Below are 19,398 nucleotides of genomic sequence, written 5' to 3' on the forward strand. Positions count from 1 at the left end.
CTTGATTTGAAATCTGGAAACAAAATACAAAATACAGCAATATTTACCTCTGATCTGAAGTGACACAAAGAAGGAACATCAGAGGGCCCACAGACCTATGAGCAGCCATGCAGCAATGCTGCTGAAGTCACTCTTAGGGGATACCTTCTGTGTGGGATTCCTCTGGACCCACAGAGTAGATCCTTGTGGGTTTACACTGAGGTCACATGCACACGTGACTACCCACCCTGCACCCCCACAGTCCAAGCACAGGAGAGGACACTCAGCGGAGCTGGGTTACTGCCGATCATACAGGGCTCCTCCAAGGGAGACATCTCGCTTCAACACACACCTGAGAGGTTTCCAGAGCTCCACCACAGGGCCTTCCTCTTCTCCACAAGCGTGAAGCCCGGGCAGCTGTCCAAAAACTCTCCCCACCTGTTCCTGCTCCCTTCCTCTTCTCTCTCACAGGCATTTCCCTCCAGATAGCTGCTCCACGGAACACAGCTTTGATGTCTACTTCCTAAACAATCTAAAATTAGTTACTCTTCAAAAGAATTGCCTGAAAATGAAAATGTGTTGAAACTACAGAAATAATCCTAAATGAAAACATGTGTTATTCCTTGTGTGGATCACAAGAATATCTCTCCTACATATGAGCGATGCGATAAGAAATGAGGAGACAAACAGCTACACGCTAGAAGAGATTCTCTTAACCTGGGAGGATCATTACTTAAGTTATTGATGCCGATTTAAACAAAGAAGTGAACGCCTGTTTATTAGCACTCAACATGGCCAATCTGCCTTCTGGAGAACAGTCCGTGGATGGTCTATTGGAGCAAAACAATTTGACATTAAGGTCAGATTGCAGTTAGAATTTCAGTGTTTAATTATCTATGTTAATGTTGGCAGATTAATCTCTCTGAGTTCCTGTTTTCTCAACTACAAAAATACTAATAATTTTCACTTTGACAAGTTGTTCTCAAGATCATAGTGAATACATGTGCCTGCTTAGGACATAATAGGTGTTAACTCTCCATTCTTGCTCCTTCTAGAATTTCCCTTACCTGCTGCATCTATGAAGACAAGCAGGAAACAGCAGGCAGTGCAAGCTCCTTGTCCGTCCAAAAAGCCCTCACACTGGAGGTCGGAGGTGTTTCCACTTATGCACAGTTCTGATATTCATCCCGATGTTCTCATCCTCCGACATCAAAGCTCAAGCTGTTTCCAAATCCCACCTTGGTGCTTCCCTTTCTCCTCTCACGGGTGTCAAAACTTTGCGATCTCTTCAGTGTTCCTACTTCATCCAGGTGACTTCAGACATCTTGTCAACAAAGACATTGCCAGCCTACTGTCTTAAACACATTCTTCTAGTTCTACTAAATCAAATGATATCATTTCTTCCATGTGATCCATAGCATACATATTAAATAATGTCCCTGTTTCTTCCTATTTCAATAATTGCTCTGTCCTAATCCCTAAGAGTCATATATAGGTACTCAATAAAACAATTTTTAAAAGTCATTTATATAAAAGGTGTGTTGTGAATGACTCTGAGAAGTCATAAGACCGACTGACCTGAAATGTATCCTGGTACTTATATAATTTGTACATAATGATATGAACTTGTATGTTCTCAAGTGCTTAGGTTCTGTGAGGATGAAGAGATTCTGAGGTTCCTGAGAAAAACACGATGTTATAGTAATTCCTCACAATTCCTCCACTCCATGCCAAAGGTTTTCCGCCCCTTCATAGAAGTTGCTGTAGCACAAGAAGTCATACTTGGACCTTTTGCTATGGTGTTCTCCAAGTGCAGATTTGGAATATTGTTTTTGGCTCTCCTTCCCTTGTATCTATATAGAATGGTTTAACTAACATGCCACATTAACATCTTAAAAGAAACAAACCAACCATGGCCTCTTTAGATTACACTAGCACAATACTAGACTATACTCTTCAGATTATAATAGCTTTCTCTGTCCTGGACTTGAAATCTGCTAGTTGCTCCTGGTTTGTTTGGGTTCTCTGAAAGTCAAAATTATGAATTTTGCTAGAGCTTAAGGTTGTTTGGTCAGTGTGATTTAATCCATGGTGTCATGACAGACGGAATATTGAGCTGTCTACTGAGATCATTTTATCGGAGTGGGCACTTCTGTGAGGTCATTATTTGGAGGAGCATGCACTTAAGTCAGGCAAGGTGAAACAGAGAATTTGTCATGTTTTCGGGAAAGCTTGGAATGGCAAGTTTATTACAAAAGATACAATGGTGACTACTTATTCCCTTCCCTTTGGTATATACATACCATTAAAGAGAGTCAGTCAACATTCCAGGAGTGGTGAGCTCGGAGATTATCCCAGGAATGTTACTGATGAGATACAGGAAGCAGGAAGAACTCTAAACTAAGAGCCTCTCGTTAGCCATGAAGTTCCGAACACACTTCTGAGACTCAGCGTCTCCCCAGTTTAGAATGTGGGGCAGGGTGGAGGTTTGACTCCTACCATATCATTTTCCAGAGTCATTCTGTGGTTCCTCATTAAGCTCAGAATGCTTTTTATTTATTATTAATGTTATTGAACTTCAAAGGCCTTTTTATTATTTCTTAACCTTGTCTCATCCCTGAATAGGGTCTTTTATAATACCATTAGCCCTGTATCCTACTAAGAACTCATTGCCTTTAGATTTGTTCCAGCTTCTTTGAAAGAGATGAGTTACCAGTGCCACTTGCTCTATTGTACTTTGAATCCGGAGCACTTAGGTTTGCTTGAAGCAGCCATTATGATTTTCCCCATTTTACATGACAGAGCACTCCCATTCTCAACGTCAGATAAAATCCCTACTGTAAACGGGATTATGAGATGGGGAGCATTGTTTCCTGCTGTAATTAAGTACAATAAGTCAAGTGCAGACCAGACAAATATGGCACATTTTCATTCACGTGAACCTAAGACGTTTGAACTCATCAAAGTAAAGGGAATGAAGATGATCAGAGATGGGTGGTTAGGGGAACTGGAAGATGATAACAGGTTCAAGGCCACAGCTGAGTAAGAGAAGCAAATTTAACCATGTGTTCACCACAATGGTGAACATAGCTGGCAAAGGATCACAGTGTATTTCAATATTGCTTACGTTTCAAATGTTCTCACATAAAACGTCTAATTTTTGAGATGATAGGTTATTGGTTAGTTTGATTTAGTCATTTCATATTGCTTTCAAATATCATAAAAATACTTTGTAGCACATAAATATATATGATAGTAATTTGCAATTCTGACAGTACAGGGTATATAGTACAAAAAGACTAATACTACCAACTATAAAGGATATGTAGAAGCTAAAATTTTTTGTATTGTCAGTGGACATATTGTACAATAGATCCATACTAGAAAAGTCGGTAATTTCTTAAACAGTGAAACATACACTGAGAATCAGTAATTCTACTCCTCCTACAAAAATTAAAGCTATGTCCAACAGAAAACAGGCATGTGAATATTCACAGCAGCATTATTTAAAACAGCCAAGAATCAGGAGCAAGGCAAATATCCACCATTTGGTGAACAAAGGGAACCGAGCACAGCCATGCGACACAATACTACTCGCAATCAAAACTGCGACGGAATGACTCATGCGCGCAGCAGCACAGATGCAGCCCAACCGTAACACTAAGGACAAGGTACCACCCGCAAAAGGCCATCAGATGATTTCATTTACACAATGAGAAGAATCTGGAGAAAAGGCCAAACTGGAAGCAGAGTGTGAACTGACAGTTGATGGAGAGTAGGGCTGAAAGAAGAAATAATTGAATCTGCACCAAGGAACTTCAAGGGAGGTGAGCACAATGTTTTAAAATTGGGTTGTGATGATGGCTGCACGGCCACATATGTTTACTAAAATTTATTAGTGTATACTCTTACATGGGGTGAATTTTATAGCTTTAAATTATGCCTCAATAAAACTGCTAAACGTTGGTCTCAAAAAAATGACAAAATTGAATCCAGAAATCATGTCCCCTAATTAACTCAAACCCTCCCAGGCAGAATTGATGATCTGTTGCTCAGGGCTCTTCGATTTTTTGTTTTCTTTCATTTATTGTTGCTAATGATATTATGGACGAGTTGCCTGAGTACGATGAGTACGATGGGGCTGGGAGCCATGCCATCTTTGTAAAACCAGTGTATGCTTATCCTTCATAAACAAATGTCAAATTCAAAAGTCCGACCGACAGAGTGAGGATGATCCTGACTGCATGACTTGTTCAGAGACGAACAACCTTAAGGTCAGCATGCTCTGATGCTGATCACATAAATTGATTTCTGTAGTTCTTATCGCGAGGCTTTACAAATCCTCCTGTCAACTCGAGATTGTCAGTGATTAAGATTCATTAATCCTCCATTGGGTGAGGAGTAGATCCGGGGCTGAGAGGAAGATGCAGCGGACCTAATTCCTTCTTTAGCAAGCTCCCAATTAGGAAGATAAGCGTTTGAATCAGAACAACCAGGAAACACACATGTCAACCCTGTAAGTAGGAACACCAAGAGTTTCTTCCTCACTTATGTTATAGTCTAAATAAGCTTTACTCTCATTTGGTATCCTCCAACCTTGCTTCTTTTCCACTCTCCAGCTCCCCAAAACTTCTCACCTGGTCACTTATTTCAGAGGCAGTGGTTAAGACCTCTACGATGAAAATTTAAAAACATTTAAAAAAGAAAAAGAGAGAAATAGAAGAAGTCACCAAGGCACATGAGGAATTGCACGGTTGTTAAGACCTTGTCATTTCCAAATGATTTTTTAACAGGCAGGAGTAAATCTTTGTTGTACTAATGGAGTGGTGATCATTTTAGTAGAGTGCTAGAAGAACCGTAATTTGTTCACTATAGTGAATTAGTACTCAGTATTATCTGAAAAACAGAATTTAATATTTCCTAAGGCTTTTTGTTTAGGATTATTTGGTACTACTGAATATCAATAATAAAGCGAAGACTTATTTAAGAAGTTAAAATTCTAATAATATAAAATATAAAATTCTGTATCCCTAAGAACACTGCCAGATGTTCCAAAAAAAAAAAAAATGCATGTCTAAATGCTGTCCTTGTTCTTTCCCAAATCCAGAGATAAGAATATTTGCTGCAAGTCTTTGAACTCTTTCTTTCATTCAGAAGTCTATATTCCCTTCTAATCACATTATCACAGTCCTAAACCTTATTCCTATTTACGTCAATATATATATTATCTTTCCTTCATTCCTTTCTCAACAAAAGATAGACAAAGTTGTCTTGGCCAGACACGGCAGATCAAAGTTCCAAAAGAACGTGAGAGAAAGTTCATTTTACCTCCAGCACAGTTGTGTGGGGAAACTTACGTTGAAATCATACAGCACGCCGAAGTTGGCTGCCGACGCCTCTTCAGCCCTGGGTACCGTTTTCCTGGGTAAACTGCCATATGGCAAACCCCAAAGGTACTAAAAGGGGAAGCAAAGAAAGCATTAACAATTACAAAGTCTGGGGCACACATGGGAGCACAAATGGTTTTGTTTAAAAGCACTTCTGAAGCTTCTTCACGGGGACCCGGAGTCTGCATGTGGGGTCCCATTTTCTGAGAACTGACTGCTAAATCCAGAGTTAAGAACAAAAGGAACACTAGGCACCCTACATTGTGAGCTCAGTGGACCACCAGCACTGGACCCCCCACATTTCCCAAGAGCTTGGCTGGCTAGGAAGCCCCACTTCCACCCCCCAACACTACCCCCACTAGCCTGGAAAGCAAGTCTGAAAAGGAGAGAAGTGACCTCTTCAGAAAAAACAAACACAAACAAAATTGCCCTTTTCCCTATTCCATCTGAAGATGGGACTACCCCGGGTCTGAGAGTAGTAGAATTCTCTCCCTGAAGTCAGGTGGGCAGGACTCAAAACCAATTGTGTAATCTGAAGGTGTCTGTAAGTGGGAACACTGGCGTCTGACTGTGGTAACTGTTCATCTCTAATTCAGGCAAGTCCCCCAGATTAAGAGAGAAGCATATAAAGGGATAATAGCACTGTGGGGCAGCCGGCCCCTGGCAACCAAGAGCACATTGGTGACAAGGGTGACGAGTACCCCTCTGGTCCCAGGGCTTGCCAAGCAGAGGCTCATCCTGCTTGAGGCGGAAACTTCCTGCCCTGGAGCTGAGGCAAGAGGATGAATATGGTTTGAAGCACACATGGAGAATTTGGCCAAGGGCTCAAAAACTGGCCCTGCACCTGCTACACACTTGGTATCATTTTCCACTGCAACATTTTGCTTCTTTGGGCTTCCTGAGTCTTAACAGAACAGAAGTGGTTTCTGCAAGTACTGTCTTTCCTCGGCTGGGGACAGAGGAGATTGTTGGGATTGGTCAGGGACACGGGAACTCAGGACAAAGGGACACGTACCTCATAAACGCTCGGAAGAGGCAGGGTAAAAGCAGTGCCTGTTGCCAGCAGAAGAACAACCATAGGCAACTCTGCAAGGTTAACCTGCAGGGTGCCCCTCCTCATCCTGCCTGTGTCTCACACCAGAGCGAATAATCATCACCCAGAAAACAGGATGTCCCTTCACATTTGACACAAACCTCTTTAAAAAGCGTCTAAAGCCAGTACGCATCCTGTGCATCCTGCATTAGGCAAACTCACTATATCCACTGCATGGAAGGCATTTTTTAATGTTAGCCTTTCACTTCCTCCACAAGGAGGCGGCATGGCGTGGGGAAAGAGAAGTGGCTGATAAAACCCCATTGATATCTGAAGCTGACACAAAGCGCTCTCCTGGTGCCCAGTACCACAGTGGAGGAGTTCCTCACTTCCTGAGAGAGGTGAGCAAAATCAAAGCTAGGGCCACTCTGAAATGGATGAAATATACACACAATCTTGCATTGTCTGAAAGTTAACAAGACCTCTGATATATATCCTCTGTGTCTGACAGGCCAGAGAGCCTTAGACTTCCAGAACTTGCTGAGGAATTGCTAATCTAACGAGTCAGAGAGCAAAATCTTAGGGCAAAGGATCAACCATGGGTCCTGGTTCCAGAATAACTAAATGAAACATACACACACACACACACACAAAACCTCCCAACTCTGTTGGAGGTGTTCAGAAGTCACATAAGCATGAAATGACTTGGTTTCCACTTGGAGGAAGAAAAGCCTTCTATAGTAGTCCTCTCAACTTTGCTTTGAGCCTCAGCAAAAGAAATGCAAGTCCTGTGCACTCTTAAAACCCAAAACCCCTCTTGAATCTAAGGCACTGTTACTACCGTTATACTAACGAGGACTCATAATATGAAAGTGCACTGATTTGAAGCTATGAAGATAAAGTCACACAAAACATCAAGTTGTGTCTACTGTCAATGGTGCCTTGTAAAAATAATGTACCTCTGTAGGATAAATAAAATCCAACTGAACTTCTTAGGATAAACATACAAAGATAAGCCTCACATCAGCTTGCTTTCTGTCCTTGCCCGGGCTCTTGCCCACACGAGTTCAAAGCTTTGTTTTTGGTTTTATTTCCTGATTTTATTCCTAAAAATATCCCACCCCACGGTGAGTGTATGTGTGTGGGTATCTGGATCATGTTGGTATCTGGGAGCAAAGTGTGCTCATTTTATATCTCTTCAGTATAGAAAAGCCAGATGTTTCAAATTCTATTAAGAAGTATTTCTTTTAAAGTAAATTTGGCAAAATAAATCAAAACAGCTCACAAGGTGGCATGGCTTCCTCTTCAGCAACGGTTCTTAACACAGGGACCACCTTAAGAATCTGAGAGAAGCCATGAACTTTTCCACATAAAAATACACATTCACATAAACACAGAACATTCATTATATATCACAGGAGGCTTGGACACACTGGGGAGCAAGGGTCAGGACATCAGGTCCGTGGGCACCCTCTTGCAGGTTAATTTTGTCCCAAATCGTCTGGTTCTACGAGGTGAATGTAAGGGGTCTGTAATTCTACTCTGAAAGAACAGATACAAGTTTTTCTAGGACAGTGCTCACTCTCATAAGAAGCTTTTTGCAGCACCTACTTTAAAAACGAAAAGTCAGTTCTCACCTCTGGCAATATGATGAGGCTGAAGGTCAGGATAAAGAGAACCATGTTTACTCCGTACATCCATCTCAAGAAGAGGAAATAGGAGGCCACGGAAGAGCCGAACTGGCCTACGACAAAGAAGATAAAGGGCTTGGGCCAGAGATCAAAACAAATCTGCTGAGACGGCGTGGGTCCTTTTCATGCTTGCATATCCTACCGCTCCTCTCTTTGTCCTGAGACAGAGCATGCTAGCCACGAAGCATGTGTTTCTTGGCACGGAGCACGGCGAACACACCTGTGGAAACTCTGACTTATCCTTGCAGTGAGCGTCCCAGGAAAAACCACCTTTTGCTTCGCAGCTACAACTGCAATCAGCAGAACCCGTTATATTTGGTGAGTTAACACAGATAAATAAACACAGGCAAGGTGCTAGCTGCTCAGTCATCAGAAGTTCACCACCGTTAGGATGATCAGCGTACTTCCCTCTCTCCCAGGCAAGCCATGCCTCTTTCAAGCACATTCCCATGTCACTCATCAATGGTTTTCTCCTTCATTCCTGGCATTCTGCACGGATGGGAGAGACGTGGACATTAATTCATTCTCACACTCTACACATCTTTACCACAAACTTGCTGCCAAGAATCACCTTATAGGGAGAGCACCATGTCACAACGAGGGTGGCTGCTCTAGCAAAACTTACGGTCCGATGAGTGTGAAAACAACAAGTACACACGACACTCCATGATGCTAACAGCGTTCTCAGGACGTGAAACTAGAAGACAAATTCACTGTGTCGTAAAAATATGTGACTTTCACGTATGGTTTCCGCATGTGTTCTCCCTGAACTGTTTCTTAAAGATACCTTAGTGTGTTTGTAATGATGACGAGAAGGGTTTGAAGAGGGGAAGGTAAGGTTCTGAAAGAGCTCGCATTGGTATCAGAGAGGGTGACACCTGAGCACAGAGCTCGAGTCAGAAGCAGAGTTGGGGACGCATGCAGCTTAATCAGACGGAAAAGGAAGAGAGGCGTGTGGAGCAGGTGTCGTGGCAAGGGCTAGCCACTACGTGGAACACCCTCGCATCATATCCTGGTGTCTAGAACCGAGTCCTGCCTCTGCCTCTGGTCTAATTTCCTGCTAATCGGCACCCAGGAGGCAACAGATGATGGTTCCAATAGCTGGGTTCCTGCTGTACTTGTGGGAGACCCTGGCTCCTGACTTCAGTCTGGCTCTGCCCTGGTTGTTGTTAGTCCTTAGGGAAAGAGCAAAGAGACAGAAGATCTTTCTCCCTCCCTCACTGTTCTATTGGTCTGCCTTTCAAATTAATCAACTTTAGAAACATTCTGGAGATGTGAGACGTTGGAGCAGTTGAGGGACTAAACTAAGGGCTTGTGGCTGGAATACAATGAATGACAGGTGAGCAAGGATAGAGGCCAACCTGCATTGTGTAGGGCCTTTTAGTTCAAGCTAGTACATGAGGATTTTACTTAAAATGGAATGAGAAGTCACTGGCAGGTGTTAAGCACTGGGGCTGGAGGTGGAGAAGCATGAACATGGTTTTTTAAAAAGTTCAACTTTGAGGAACCAATTGGGATGCGCTAGACAAGAATATTCTGTTCACTTGCACCTGTCCCAAACAGTAAGCAGTAAAGTGATCCTTGCAGCAATTAATGACCGAGCCAAGAATAAAATCAGGCTTCTAAAGCACAAAATGAAGACACAAAGAGAGGGCAAACAAGAAGGGGCGGAAGAGAAGGAATAAGGGGGTGGGGGGGTGAAGATGTAAGAATTCAAAGTCTCAGATTGAGATCTCATAGATGTACAAACAAACCAGCATTTCTTTGTGGGTAACTTAAGGCTCAGTATCACGTAGAAAGCTTTCGCAATCTTCCCAGTTATCATTTTCAGTGACTTAAGAAAAGATGAAAAGTAAGCAAACAATCTCATCCGCCAGTTTTGTTCTGTCTCATTCAACCAGCTGTGTCTAGTGGCTGGTTTTTCTTAAGCGCTCAGGCTCTGAAATATGACCAGTGGGGGACAATGTTACTGAAGAAGGGAGTCTCAAGTAGAAAAAATTCCAGCCTCTACTTACCAGGAGGAGGCCAACCTCCCATGAGAGTAATGCCTCTATTTCCAGAAGTTAGCCTATTTTTCAGGTACCATTTGACTCATTGTTAAAAGGCGGAAATAGCTTATGTTAGGAATGTAAAAAGAAGTAAACATTTAAATGAATATTTGGTAAGAGACGTTGAAACCTGAGTGCTGCCTTTAAGAGAAAAAGAGAAGCTTGGATTCATTTCTAGGGACATTGTTTCTCTAGAGGAGACAGAGTTGTGTAAGATTTTTCAGAGTGGATGGTTTTGATACGCTTGCCCCCCTTTTCTGTGCTCACGTGCAATGGTTTGTTTGCAAAAATTCTAAGGCAGGCCCACGCCTCCCAGGACATCTGATCAGCTCCCTGGCTCCCAATGATTTCAGATCATTTCACGGCTGTTATCTGCGTTCTCCTGTAATGACAACCCAAGGCCGGCTCTGCCAGGTTCACTCATCATGTTTTATTGAAGGCAGTGTGCTTGCAGCCTGCTGGTCACCTCATAGTCACAACAGGAGAACTTCCTTCTCTGGATAACTGTGCTGCTTTCATCCGAGATAAAATCCAAGAACAGGCTACTGACCCCTTCTATAGCCTCCGTCTTGGTTAAGAAATGAAAATACTGTACCCCAGCTTATAGAAACAGACCTGTGAGCTACATAATCACTAAATGAGGGAGTCAGGGTTGCACAGGCAGCTTAACAATAGTAAATCATGGAGCCAGATGGACTTTATCTACAAGTGTTTGGCTCCAAATCTAGATCTTCGTTAACCATGATGCTACACACTCCATCAGCTAGAAGCATAAAAGTAAGTTGAGTATAAACTATGATATACATGCAATGAATAAGTAATGAGAGTGTGTATCTGAAAAAACAGCTAGAGCTAACATACATAAGCTGAGGCCAACAAAATCCATACATTGTAGGGTACTCAAAAAGATCAATCTTCTTTCCCCTTTAATCTATCCTAAATTCCACTTCACATTAAGTAATCAATGTATTAAAACAGTCTTAACATGAGACCTTGGGCTTATGCATATTCTTGTTCCTGATTTTTCTCATACTTCCTTCAAATTAAGGTTAAAAGTCTGCTTCTCCCTTCAGTTATTAGTATTAAGACAAAGTAATTTGTAGTCTGTCATCCTATATTATTTCTTCCTGAACTGACGGATAATAAGACACACAGATAAATGTGAACATTTCTAAATGGTTTAAAAAAAAACAATTAAATGACCTGAGACCGATATAAATATCATCCTATTAAGCTGAGCTATGAAACATAATTTTTCTCCCAAACAAGTTTCGAAGTGGGGAATTAACTGTGACAATTATGATTTGTATGTTCAAGAGTTCTCAGGCCAGCAGAAAAATGTGAGGTTTACTCTGAAGTGATTTCTAGTCTTAAAAACAGCTCTATTGGGCCCGGCGCGGTGGCGCAAGTGGTTAAAGGTCCTTGCCTTGCACGCCCGGGATCCCATATGGGCGCCGGTTCTAATCCCGGCAGCCCCGCTTCCCTTCCAGCTCCCTGCCTGTGGCCCGGGAAAGCAGTCGAGGACGGCCCAAAGCTTTGGGAACCTGCACCCGCGTGGGAGACCCGGAAGAGGCTCCTGGCTTCGGATCAGCATAGTATCGGCCCATTGCGCTCACTTGGGGAGTGAATCATCGGACGGAAGATCTTCCTCTCTGTCTCTCCTCTCTGTATATCCGCCTTTCCAATGAAAAAATAATAAAAATAAATCTTTAAAAAAAAAAATAAAAACAGCTCTATCACTTCAATTTGGATGCTGTGATCTACCATTAGGAAAAAAAATGTTATAATTCTGAGAAAGACTTGTAATCTCCAGCTTGACAGATATTAAAATATTTAATCTATGATTTCAAAAGTAATGTTGGCAACACAGTCAGTATAGATTATTATTTTCTGAGGATGCAAGACTTCAGTGTCTACAAAAAAACATACTGTGTGGGGGCAAGTGACTAACAATGTGCCTCCATGAGGGTGACCCTGACTACCGACTTGACTCCTTTATATGGCTCACAGGACAGGGAACGCCATGACATCTCAGTGACAGAGGCTCCCACGGCATCATCTGTGCTAGGAATCACCAATTCTGTTTTTAAGTCAAGAAAGAAATACGACAAGTATCAGGTGGGGAGTTGCTTATCCAACTGGACACTCCGGGTTTTAGACTCAGACTGGAATTCCACTCTTAATTCTGACAGCTCTTAGAGGGCAGACTGTAGAAGATCGTGAAGGTTGGTCATTTACTCTACCTCGAGAGCTGCGTTTACAATGGCCTCCATTCCTCACTGCCTCTCGAGGTACCACATGTTAGCTGTGTAATTGAAACACAACGTCTATGCCTAGTGCATCTAAGCTCCTTCCTCTATAACCTAAAACACTAGACATCTGAAACATTCATCCGTAATTTTACTCAATATATCTATCAATGTCAAGTGAGAACTAGTAGTAAACAAACAAACAAACAAAAAACACTCTGCTTTCACGTTCACTGGGAAAAATGAACATGAAATGAAATGAGACTACCTTAACAAATTAAGTATACCAGATTCTAGGCAGTGGTAAATGTTCAGCAGAAAAATAAAGCAAAAAAGGGATGCTACAGGAATGTGTAGGAGGGATGCAATCAATGAACTGGGATCTTTAGTTCATTACCATGTAATAATGAGAGAGAACTGGAGTAGTACAAACATGCCAGTCATGTCAGGGAAACTTCATCTACACCAACTCCCAAGGGCACCTCCCACTCTGTGTTCAACACCGCTTTTAATTAGAAGAAAAACTGGTCTTTGGTCCAGAGAGGCAAAGCTGAAAATTAGTCCTCAGTCAAAACACGTAGACATAATATTATGGCAAGATTTTACTCAAAATTATTACAAATGTTACCCCTTTTTCTTTACAATTTTATAATGCTTCACTGTGATTCATTACTCCATTGTACATTTTAAATATTTACGGACCTTAGTCTAAGCCTATAATGCTGAACTAAATAGGTTTCTAATTGCATACATTCACTTTCCATCATTGTATACAATCTGTACAAAATTAAGGCTCAATAGGAATACTAGATTGGAAGTTCTGAATGATTCGTATTTGCTTCAGGAATTTAAAAATCAAGCTGCGGGGGAACTGGCAATGAGGCACAGGGAGCTAAGCTGCCCTTTGTGGTGCTGGTTCCCCACACTGGAGTGCTGGTTCCAGTCCTAGCCACTCCTCTTCCAATATAGCACCTTGAGAATGACCTGAAAAGACAGCAGGAAGATGGTCCCCATGCATAGACCCCTGTGACCCCCATGGGGATCCCAAATGAAATTCCTAGCTGCTGGCTTCAGCCCAGCCAAAGCTGGATGTCATCGGCACTTAGGGAACGGACCAGCAAACGGATGTGCTATCTCCTGCTCACTCACTACCATGCGCTCTCCATCATTCCACCTTTCAACAAATGTTTTCTAAGTAGTAATTTCTTTTTAGAAATTTTAGTTATTTATTTTAAAAACACAGAGAGAGAGAGACACGCACAGAGAGAGAGAGAACTTTTCTATTTGTTGGCTTTTTAAGCTTTGTATTCCTTTCATAATAGTATAAAATTCATGAGAGTTATATTTTCAATGTCATGCTCATTGGAAAAATAAAATATCTGTCTTTCCAACAATATGACTCATTGTCATTGCGCACTACTCCGAGTTGCCTACGTAGGGTGGAAAATCAAGTCAGAAAGAGAATGTCGAGGTGGGCATCTGACCTAGAAGTTAACACGCCACTAGGATTCTCCCACTCCACACAGAATGGCTGGGTTTGCCTTCCGCAAGGAGGCAGTGATGGCTCCTGTTTTGGGTTCCTACTGCACATCTTGGGACAGTTGGATTAGTCCCAGCTTTGGCCTCATTTTTGGGGGGGGGGGGCATTTGCACTAAACAGGAGGTGCCTTTGTGTAGCCAACCAGCAGAGGGAATCTCACTCCTATTACTCCACATCTTAAGTTCATGAATTCATAAAACTTGAGAATATTTTGGTTTACGGTAGGGCCTGCTGATGGAGTCAACATTGTCCTTGATCAAAGAAGCGCCACAGTGTGTGTGTGTCTGTGTGTGTGTGTGTGTGTGTGTGTGTTTTAGTCTTCAGTCAACTCAGCACTTCACAGACTCAAAAAGACCTCTGGTTAACTTCTGAAAAATTTGTCTAACACAGCCTTCTCTACTAAATGAGATGTGATCAGCACTTACTTTCGATTGCCTTTATTTTATTTTCCCATGGCACACAAGCAGCTTTGAAGTTCTCAAAGTCGCGAAGAAATTTTGCCCATTTCTGAAAAGAAAGCCACAGACCTTAGTAAAGCCCACACCTCTGGTTTGTAAGGCGGCTCATCTCCCACCCAAAACGATCACAAATCCCTGTTCCTCGGGTTACTTTTTAACTCCCGAAAAGACCCTGTTCCAGTTTGAATCTCTCCCTATCCTCACACAATTTTTCATACCACCAATGCACTGTTTGGGTGAGATATGTGCACCTGCGTTTTGACACTGGACAGTGTGGTGTTTCTACCACTCCTTCAGGATGGAGCTCTCATGGCCCTGGGACCTCCCCCTGCCATGAAGCGGGCTGAGCTGCGGGCACTCACCTTGGCCATCATCATCTTAAACGCAAACCACCGTTTTCCTTTTCCTTTCCCAAGGGCGCCTTCATTTTCACTCACAAATTTTTTTGCTTCCCTGAAATAATAAGTGATATGTAAGAGTGGATGAGATTAATGGAATAAAGGGGTACAAGATATTTATACTTCATACAGCTGCAACCTTATTTCTTTCGGATCTTCTATACATCCTTGGCAAGTGGAGCTAAACTATGTTTCATAGCCTGAAGTTCATGCTGAGATCAGGAAGAGTAGGTATTTTAGTTTCACTTATTCATCAACTGGAGTCATTAAAAATCAAAGAATTTATGCTAAATGTCAAAATAAAAAACCTTAATTCTTCTCATTTGTGCCACACACACACACACACACACACACACACACACACACATTGAATCTGAAGTTTATGCCAGATTCTGGCAGTAAGAATATTTATTCTGAAATATTTTCCTTCTTTTCTGAGAATTCCTATTAAAATAGGGCCGAGAGTTTAGGACAAGCTGACATAGAACATGCTTTTTGACCTGGTACTTAATCTCATAAAAACAATTATGACTTAAAATAGAAACATTACATTATAAAGCAATTGGGAACCACGAGAAAATGAGGACTGGAATACTCTTTATCTCACATTCAGTTGGATTTAAATTGTTTCCAAAGAATTATTTATCTTTACTGGAAAGACAGATTTACAAGAAAAGGAAAGACAGAAAGACCTTCCATCCACAGGTCCACTCCCCCATTGGCTGCCAAGGCTGGAACTGAGCTGATCCAAAGCCCAGAGCCAGAGGCTTCTTCCAGGTGGTCCACATAGGTTCAGGGTTCCAAAACCCTGGACCAGCCTCAGCTTGTCTTCCCAGGTCACAAGCAGGGAACTGGACAAACACTGGTGCCCACATGGATGGGATGCTGGCACTTACAGGTGGATGATTAGCTAATTGAGCCATCGTGTTGGCCCCTAGGGTTAAAACGCAGGAAGGAGAGGGGCATCCAGCAAGCATTCTGTAAAGTACTGAATGGAAGCTTGTGAACAGAGCAGGGGGCGTGAGTTCTAACCCAGCCTCCGCGACCTGTTTCCGTGATCTTACCGGCATTTCTGAGCTCTCTGTGTACTCACACAGGACAGGCACAGACTCACACAAGGTGTGCCAACGGTCCTTTTAGTCCCTGTGTGGTTTCTATCAGATCAGAATTTCCCAGCAAATAAACAGTCAGAAACTCATTCCCTGCCTGCTGAAATGATGGCAAGAATGAGGCGAGATCACAGGTAAAAAAAACAACTTAATGAAACAGGTTACACACGGTCAATCCTTTTCTAACAACTTGTTTTGAAACTACAAATTTGTTCTGTCATAATTGATGTGTTTCAGAACAATCTGAGTATACAGCACAATTTTCAGGTTTTGCGGCTATGTAATTTTGTTCATGAGAAACACAAAGTGAACGTAGATCTTCCCAAATGAAACAAGCAGCTTTAAAATGCAGACTTCATACACCCGGCACCCCACTGCCTTCCCCAACCTTCGAAAGAGAAAAACCACTCACAGTCCCAGCTGGTATTATAACGCTCCAGACTCCACCCCGCACATGAAGCCACAAGTGACAAAGGTCCTGAAGGCCACAGCCACAAGCAAACTTCACATCCTTTCCAAGAGAAATTGTTGTTTTATTGTAATATGAAGAGATTTCAAAATGTTCATGGAAAAAAATGGAATTGGAAGATAAATTTGTTATGAAATGAAATCACACATGCGGAGGTCTTCAATTTCTCATAAAATGTATATAACGGAAAGTGTGCATGTATTTCTATTTTTTGCACTAAAATTAAATTATCTTTGAACTCCATTCTTCCGTACTCTCATGTTTATGTATTTCTTAACCACTAACCTGTGTGTAAAATACAGTTGCTATTCTTATTAATTTCCTACCTTGGAGGTTGGCACTGGGGCAGAATGAGTAAAGCCACCACCTACAGTGCCAGCATACTGTATGGGCATCAGTTCAATTCCTAGATGCTCCGCTTCCTAGCCAGCTTCCTGCAAACGCACTGGAAAGGCAGCAGAAGGTGACACAAAAACATGGGCCCCTGCATCCACATGAGAGATCTGGACGCACTTCCTGCCTCCTGACTTCACTCTGGCCACTTCAGCTGAACGGAATCCTAGTTATATGATGTTAGTAAAGTTTCTGTCAGTTAAGATAAATCTATCATTGAATAATATGAATGAGTTTTTACCTGTTTATCTTTTCAATTGCTAATAATTTCCCTTAATGCTAGGTACAATTTCCCATTTCTCTTTCAAGGATCATGCCCTCATCTACCCAAAAAATATATATCTTTACTCTGAAATTTTGATAGTTTCAAACTTCAGTCTACATGATATATTCACAGGCATGTACTTTCTCTCTTCCCTGATGTTCTATACCTTCCTCCATCTTTTGAGATTTCTCTGTTTCCAAGTTTAATTTCCCTTGTCAGCCAATGATTCAAGCCACTCCTACCTTTCTGCTACCCACCCTAGTCAAAACGGCTACTAGGTTCAACTCAAGTGAGAAACAAAGCCAGGAGCCGTGGAATGGCCCACAATCATTTTTTCAGCAGAAAGACATTCTGAATCCCCCGAAGCTGGTGCTGCTAGGATATGAATAAGCTCTTTTCCCGTTTGAAGGTCTGGAAGAGGGAACACCAGGACTCCGTGCGAGAACACGCATTAGTCCCAAGGTTGACCTCTGCCCCGAGTTGGCATGACTTCTGGAAAAGAAACCATCAGTATCAACCAATCCCCTACTCTCTAATAACAGATTTCTCAACCAGAAAACCAACATCTTTCATTGTGCAATTACAAAGCAAGGTTCAGAAAGACAATTCCCAATAGAGAGACACCCATTCACTGACACACATGAAGTGCGCCTGATTGGACGCAAGTGCAAAACAAATCAACAGAAAGAGCAGAGGCCTCAGAAAACCAACCAAGAAACTTCTCTGCACATTTTCCTGCTGCTAATTCATTCCCTAAGCATTTACGTTTAGCTGGATAGTTTAAAGGAATTTCATATATGCCTAAAATAAAATGGGCTTCTAGAAATAAACTTTGAATCTCTATTAGCTCTAAATCAGCCAAATATCTGACTCAAAAAATCATATCATTTCCTTGAATTGCATTCGATAAACGCTGCCTGCCAAGAGCGTAACCCTGTAGCTGGTACAATATGCACAGTTCTCTGAGCTGTAACCCCAGACTCAGGCATAAATAATTCAGCGAGGTCTATTTAATGACATTTATACCTGGACTCATCATTCATTTATCAGCTCCTTTTGCTGGTAATTAGAATAATAAGGTTTCCTGGGCTTTCAAGGCAGCTTTCACAGCTCTGTGAGCAAACACACTGTGGCCTAACTTACAAAGTAGATAATTTACCCGCAGCACTTGATACAATCCCACGTTACAAAGGCTGTGCTGCCTTGGCTCTCCTTTCGGGTTAGGTTGACTTTTATTTCCTCGTCCTTTCAGTCTGATAGTATGATTAAGCAAGCAGTGCGTTCCTCGATTGAATGAACGGTACTTCAAGGTGGGGGTTTACGTAATCAGAACCTGTGCTTATTTACACTTAAGAAAAGGAAAAGAATCCTTTACAAAAAAAAGTACTACTATTGAAAAAATTAACCAATAATTCAGAGAGCTCTCCTTTCTTCCAATCTGTTGCTAAGCCATTAAAAGACAGTTGCAGTAATAAGAAGTAACATAACATGCACAGATCGAAAATGAAAACTACAGCCATGCCTAAATATTACCTCTCAACAAACGTAAATGCGTTTTTTGACTGTGCAATTATTTTAAATCACCCCCGTACTGGAAAAGGAAGTCTGGTGACAGTAGTTGTATCAGTTAGAATTCTCAGTTGCTTTATTACAAAGCGAAAATATTATTGTAGCAACCCCACAGAGCAATCATATACTTTATGGGAAACAATGTAAGCCATAGAACAAAAATAGTAACTCTCCTTAACAAAAGCTGTACCAACAGGACTAATAGATGTTAATTTCCAAGCTGAATCTATAAATTGCAAAATTCAGAAAGTGCTGGGTATCATGAGGCAAACATCTCTCAGGAAGGTAGCATGTTTCCTGTCTGATTGCCAGCACAATGGGCACGGGACAGCTGTTTTTCTCACCAAGTGAGCACACGAGTTTGGGAACTGCTGGGAGGATGCAGGCTCCAGGCGCTGCAGTCACGATGCCCCCAGGGCCATGCCACATCACTACAGATAACTCCAGACCTGTGGCAGGTGCGCAAGCCTGAGACGGGAAATCCCACCCCCCCCCGCCCCCACGCCCCGCCCCCCCTCAATTCTCTTTCATTCCAAGGCTATCATTTCTTTCCAACTGTGTTTTCTCTGAAAACATATTGCCTTACTAAATTATAAAGTGTTACACTTGGAGTGGCTTTTATTAAAGTGTTACACTTGATCTTAGCCAAAATTATGAGAATTCTTGGAGACCTAGTAAAGCTTTGTTATTAACTGGGATTTGGTTGTGAGTATAAGAAATTTTTTAAAATTTCATTGATCTACACATTTATATGCAGTTCTTAGTAAGCATACAGAAACATAAAGAAATATTTAACAAATGATCAAATAT

At 41.9% G+C, this 19,398-nt stretch overlaps 1 protein-coding gene across 1 annotated transcript in view; it reads right to left on the bottom strand.

Moving 5' to 3' along the window:
- Positions 1-19,398, bottom strand: part of TMC1 (transmembrane channel like 1) — a 107,854-nt gene that overhangs the window by 41,787 nt on the left and 46,669 nt on the right. The window contains exons 6-9 of the mRNA XM_040980953.1: positions 14,748-14,838; positions 14,353-14,434; positions 8,037-8,143; positions 5,337-5,435 (exon numbers count right to left, since the gene is read on the bottom strand). Coding sequence (XP_040836887.1) covers positions 5,337-5,435; positions 8,037-8,143; positions 14,353-14,434; positions 14,748-14,838 — 379 coding nt within the window. The remainder of the gene's footprint in view (positions 1-5,336; positions 5,436-8,036; positions 8,144-14,352; positions 14,435-14,747; positions 14,839-19,398) is intronic.

Source organism: Ochotona curzoniae, unplaced genomic scaffold (genome assembly GCF_017591425.1).
Source record: "Ochotona curzoniae isolate NIBS_2020 unplaced genomic scaffold, NIBS_Ocur_1.0 contig_3502, whole genome shotgun sequence".
NCBI classification, from domain to species: domain Eukaryota; kingdom Metazoa; phylum Chordata; class Mammalia; order Lagomorpha; family Ochotonidae; genus Ochotona; species Ochotona curzoniae.